Source organism: Formica exsecta, unplaced genomic scaffold (genome assembly GCF_003651465.1).
Source record: "Formica exsecta isolate Colony F162 unplaced genomic scaffold, ASM365146v1 scaffold352, whole genome shotgun sequence".
Taxonomy (NCBI): domain Eukaryota; kingdom Metazoa; phylum Arthropoda; class Insecta; order Hymenoptera; family Formicidae; genus Formica; species Formica exsecta.
The window spans coordinates 909,467-915,308 of NW_021850773.1; the positions used below are offsets into that span (position 1 = coordinate 909,467).

At 35.9% G+C, this 5,842-nt stretch overlaps 1 protein-coding gene across 1 annotated transcript in view; it reads right to left on the reverse strand.

The window, feature by feature from the left end:
• The window catches only part of LOC115238613 (sterile alpha and TIR motif-containing protein 1), a 19,967-nt gene extending 14,131 nt beyond the window's left edge, over nucleotides 1–5,836 (reverse strand). The window contains exons 1-2 of the mRNA XM_029812584.1: nucleotides 5,602–5,836; nucleotides 4,646–4,813 (exon numbers count right to left, since the gene is read on the reverse strand). Of these exons, the coding sequence (XP_029668444.1) occupies nucleotides 4,646–4,813; nucleotides 5,602–5,703 (270 nt within the window). The 5' untranslated portion in view covers nucleotides 5,704–5,836. The remainder of the gene's footprint in view (nucleotides 1–4,645; nucleotides 4,814–5,601) is intronic.
• Nucleotides 5,837–5,842: the final 6 nt, after the last annotated feature.

Genomic DNA, 5,842 nt, shown 5'->3' on the forward strand with positions numbered 1-5,842 from the left:
ATTATAATAATTTATTATTATTTATTAATAAATTATATTGTGCAGGATTATAATATAGCCACGTGTACAAATAATACAAAAATTATTATTAATGTTTCGATGAATTAAAAAGACAATGACTCCACGTTAATCAAGAAGTTATAAAAAGATTCCCGTGGTTGTAAGATGACTTTGTTATTCCGAATTATCTTCGCAGCCTCATAAACTCGATATCAGAGAGCGAACTTGCGCGAAGAGAAAAAGAACTGCTCATAAATTGTAATCTTGCGGCAGTTTCCACCGAGATTTCGCAGAGCGGTTATCGAATTTTCATCGAGACCTTATCACCATGACTCTCATCGGTCGATTTGATAACGGCTCTTCCTCGGGGAAAATTCACGGTAACCTTCGCGTGTCTCTGGCGACGCTCGTGTCCTTGAAATCGCGACGTCGCGGTCGGGTAATTTAACTACCGAGAATACTTGCTCTATTTCCGGTTGGTGGAAATATCGGTGACACCTAGTAGTATTTGTAATCGTCGTTATCGTCATCATCGTCTGGCACGTCTTCCAACTTCTCACCGAAATGTGAACGGTGATGTCACACCGCGTCGCATTCGCGGCGTTAAATAAACAACAAATCAAACGACAACCCAGGTGTCGTCGACAAAAGGCGCGCTCTTAACAACCGCTTATCAGAGTGTGAATCGTGTTTCAGGGGAGGGGGAGGAATGATTATTTGCTTAAAAGTACAGTTTAAATTAAAATTTTAATTAAAAAGTTTGATTTTAATCAAAAATTTTAATTTTAATTAAAAATTTTAGTTTTAATTAAAAATTTTAATTTTAATTATAAAGTGCGTGAAGATTGATGCGCGAAAACAATAATAGAGGTTCTTTTGTATTCCCTTGATTCGTGAAACGAAAATTGTCTCGTAATTTCACAATTATATAACAAGAAATTATATAACAAGAATAATATAGAGAATTGTCCGCTGTAGTTTTGCAACCTCCTTCAAGTTCGACTAAAGAAACGAATTGATTTACTAGCTAGGATTGTCGTACCATTTGCGAGGTGTTAGCCAGGATTCGAGTACGAGAAAGCGGGACCATCGTGTCGCTGCGGGACTTCGGACCCGGGAAGAGGCCCCGCGCCAGCCTCGACAGTTGTTGTCCCATGCAAGGTCGACATGCAAACCAACGAATCGACCGTCCAACGATTGACCGAACGACCGTCAACGAGCAGCGTCGCGAACAAACTGCTCTTCCGCGGGGGTTGCGAATTATCGACCCGCTGCGGTTTACTTTCGCACTCGGCTATCCGTGACTACCACCCGTTTGCCATGGAAACGAGGGTGATGTCTTTGCAAAAGTAGAAAAGCAGGAAAGTAGAAGAAAGTGGGTACTACTTGAATTAGCCTTAACAAAAAGTAGTTAGAATTCTTTATGCTAGAGAAAAAATATTATTTAACATTTCTCGATAAACTCTGATCTTAATGATTTTTCCTTCTGGTTCTTTTTTAATTAAAAAAAAAAGGTCTTCAATATTAAAGACATTTTCTTTTAACACTTTATTAGAATAATAATTGCATAATTTATAATGAATAAAATAAAAAGAACAGTATGTTATTTTAAAATGTAACTTGAAATATTTGCAACAAAAGAAAAACTGCATGTAAATTTTACAAAAAATTAGAAAATAAATATTAATAAAATATCGATATATAGCATAATGTTACAGATATAAATACGAAGAAAAAGAAACATACATTTTTGTAAAAATCTATATTAAATTTCTCTCTGTATTAAATAAATTATCCTACAAGTCGTAGACTATTCAAAAGATAATAGTAAATACGAAAAAAATGTTATAGCTATTAATTGCAACAGACGATATTTTGTATCAATGAGAGATGTAGATCTACTCGAACAATATTCTAACAATGAGACAGTATGGAAAACGTTCTTTAAGTTAAATCTGGCGACATCTCTTGGAAAAGCTTCCAAGTCGCGAATAGTACAAAGATAAGTACAATAGAATGTTCATTTATCAGATGTGTATATAGAGTATCCTATTTTAATTCGTTATGCGCGTATAATCGAATCCGATAAATCATTTCGACGCTCATGAGGTACATTCAGCTGTGCGCTATTATTGGCTCGAGATTTCGCGTATTTTCGGATTGAAAGAAAAAAATAATTTACGTCAAAATTGCATCGCGTTGAGAACAAGTTCGTGTATCGAATGTCGCAAGGCCGACACGTGGGGTCAAGGATAGCACGGATAGCACGATCGTAAAAAAAGAAAAAAAAAAAAATAACGGACCGAACACACCCACGGACGAAATGGCACGCAATCGTCCGCGGTTTTCGAGACGAGCACGCACCTCTTCTCGTCTTTTCCAGGAAAGACGATGATTTATCTTCCTTCCGAGCTAATCGAGCTTTTTTGTTGCCAGTTGAATCTACCTACGCGACTCACGCGAAGGCGCTATCAACGCACATGTTTATAAAATTAATTATTTTTCTTTGTTTTGTGACTGTATTGTATGAAATATATTGCAAAATTCGATATTTGAAAGATTAAATGTTATTAGAAAAAAGATTAATTTTTTGTTATTACAATAATGTAGAATCAAAATCTAAATAATGGGAAATATTTGATTTGAAGATTTAATTATTTTTCGTATGTTAAAGTGAAAATAATGTGGAAAACATATGTGATTTTAGAAATGTCAATATTTTGTTGTATTATTAAAATTATAATGACTTAAAATCTTTCCAAAGCATATTATATTTTATAAAAATATCGTTATATATTTTTATTTAATCGTTATAAATTTTATAAAATAGTTATTTATATTAGATCATGTGTATTTTATATATAAAATTAATAATTCGATAGCAATTTTATATCTTTTCTCATAAATATACGATTCCTTCATTTTCTACTTTTTATTCATAGAGAGAAAAAATAGATAACAGGATGAATCGTATCGAATTTGCGAAAGTTCGCGACGGCTTGATTCTACCGGGTGACCCGGATCGCATTGACGGAGCTTGCGTTTCGCGATTATTTACGCCTGGCGGCGTGTCGTAATCTATATTTAGGCGAATTCAGCTAGGTCGGCTACTATGTGGCTTTTGAGTCAGCAGCATGCGCATTTTTGAACGCAAGCCAAACTGATTCCTCGTGTCGAACGACACGGCGTCTCACGATTACATGAGAGCATCCGCGAACTGACCGCTTGTCACGATGTCCGCTTGTATCTCGCGGTAGCGCGCGGCACTTTTTGCGAAATCATTGCCTTGGCTGATAGTCAAGGTCGAGATTACTGTCGCTATCAGATACGTATGCACAAAAAAGAGCACATTGGTGATTAACACGTTACTTAAAAAAAATATAAAATTTCTGCTCTTCAGACAATCCAACTTATGTAATTGTTATGTTGTCTTCATTTTCTCATCACTGCATTCAAGACTATATTTAACGTAATCGATCGGATATATTAAATTATTCACGAGATGATATAATGTTTCTTTTTAACTTGCAAATTCTTTATATTTTAAATACTAAAAGCGTAATTAAAATGTTTAATTGAAACTCTTTCTTATTTCAAAAATATCGAATAAAATATTATTATCAAAGTCATACAGTTAGAAATGTATTCAAATTCATTCCGTTTCAACGGAAGATATATTAAGACTTCGATTAAATCGATTAAATTCCATATTTTAATTTTATCAATTTTATTTTCGTCGCAGTTTAACATTAAATTTTAATTAAATTTTAGATAAATACATTTTTATAAATTCAGATAAAAGAACATCCGTTAAAAATCAATATTGGTACTTTCGCAAATCATGGGAAGAAAAATCGAAAGATCTTATTCGCGCGATGCACAGTGCGCAGCTTCGCATTTCATCGTGTGCAACGCGACGGGACAACACACACATATACGCACGTTGTTGAGGAAAACGGAACGCACGCGCGTGTCAACGACCCCCGCAACAGCGCCTTATCCGCGTTAGGTTTCCGTGCCAAATTATTCGCCACGCGCGGCCGCACCCACGGAGTCTTCCTCTCGGTCCTTTTGTCGCTTAAACGAGAAAGGTCAGGCTCAGAGAGAGCGAGAGCGACAGATGCCCAGAAAACCTTGAAAGAGTCTCCTTTGTGTCCCACCTACGATTTTTCATTCAGGCCACCATATTGTATACGAACGCGCTCGAACCTTTCTTTATGAGCCTCTTTAATTTTAAGAGGCATTAAAATACGCAACTCTCTCGTGAATGATTCCGATCGTGTTTGTATTTATTTCACGCCAGACCGAAAATAATAAAAGCACAAAGAGTTTTAATTGTATGCATTTCTGACTCTCTTCCGACTTATTCGCAAATATTTTTATTTTAATGTTTATATCGATATATTTTCCTATTTATTCAATTTATTCAATTTATTTTATTTATCCATTTTATTAATTTTATTTATCTAATTTATTTCTATTTATTGTAATATCTTTCGCACGTATTTGTTTTTTGTCTTTTATTTCATATATAATATAAACGCAATTGCCATAATTTCTTTAGCAAAAACGTTATGATTTCTCGCAATGATTGTTCAATTTGGCATCTTTTATTTTTATTTATTCAAAAGTAAATCGCACTCACCCTCGCGGCAGCGACGCTTTTCTCCGCCGAGACGCCATCGAGCTCGACACGTGCCCTCGCCGCCGTCGCGGCGCTCTGCTCCTTGTACGAGACATCACCGGCTTGCAGGGCTCTCATCTCGGCGCTGTTCGCCGTCGCCTTCTCGGCGCTAAATCCATCCGTGACGACCTAGTGGAAACAGATCGACGATTAAGCGCGAGAGAAAAGTAAAACCAGGCAAATTGGTCAAAACTGAGACGCTTCGTGAGCAAGTTAAAGCACGGCACTTTCAGAGATGGACTTGTAGTCCTTGACCTAGACTACCTGGAGGAAGCCGCACCTCAGTCATTAAACATCCGCTCTAAACGTTATCGTCGATGTTTGTAATGTCTATCGAACGCATGCTTCACTCGACAAATCCGAGCTGAATCATCCGCACAATTCTTATCAAATATGTATTTTCAGGGAACGCGCGAGACCCGCCGAATAGCTCGACGAAGTCCATGTACTGATAACGTGCGCGAGATTAACTCTTGTTTTTAATATTATGAGACTCGCTGCCTCGACATATTGATATGTCTGTGATTGATATGAAATGTGCATAACTCCGGGCTTTATTCTAATTTATTATTTCTGTTATCGTATTTTATTATTATTTTACAGTTATTATTTTTTAATCAAATATCTAATCAAAATCTAGATGAAATCTCTCATAAATCTTGTTGTCAACGTCATTTTTGATTAATATAAGTATCGTAGTCTTTAATTTCCGTTTATAGCCAAAGTAACAATTTTTTCCACATAGTTTTACTATTATATTTAACTATTATTTATTTAATAATTTTTTTTTTTTAATTAATAAAGTTATATAAAGTTTATAAGGATATAAAGTTTAATTGTAAATAAGAAATATAGAACATTGATAATTTTTTATATATTAAAGAGATAATCAAAAGATAATATGAGACATCGCTCACCTTTGTTTTAGAAGCGCTGGTCACCTTTTTCTGTTCGTACTTCATAGTTTCCTGGCCGGTAGGTAGATTTGCCATATTAGGTATATTGATCGGCGGGCTCATGCCATGATGAAGATTGTTCAGGGAATTCAGGGAACTCAACTGGGACGGAGAACCGCCCGTCAATGTGACAGCGTCACTGACAGGTGGCGGCGTGTCCGGATCCGGAAAAGTCACTAACGGTTCTGTGAGATTGGTCTCT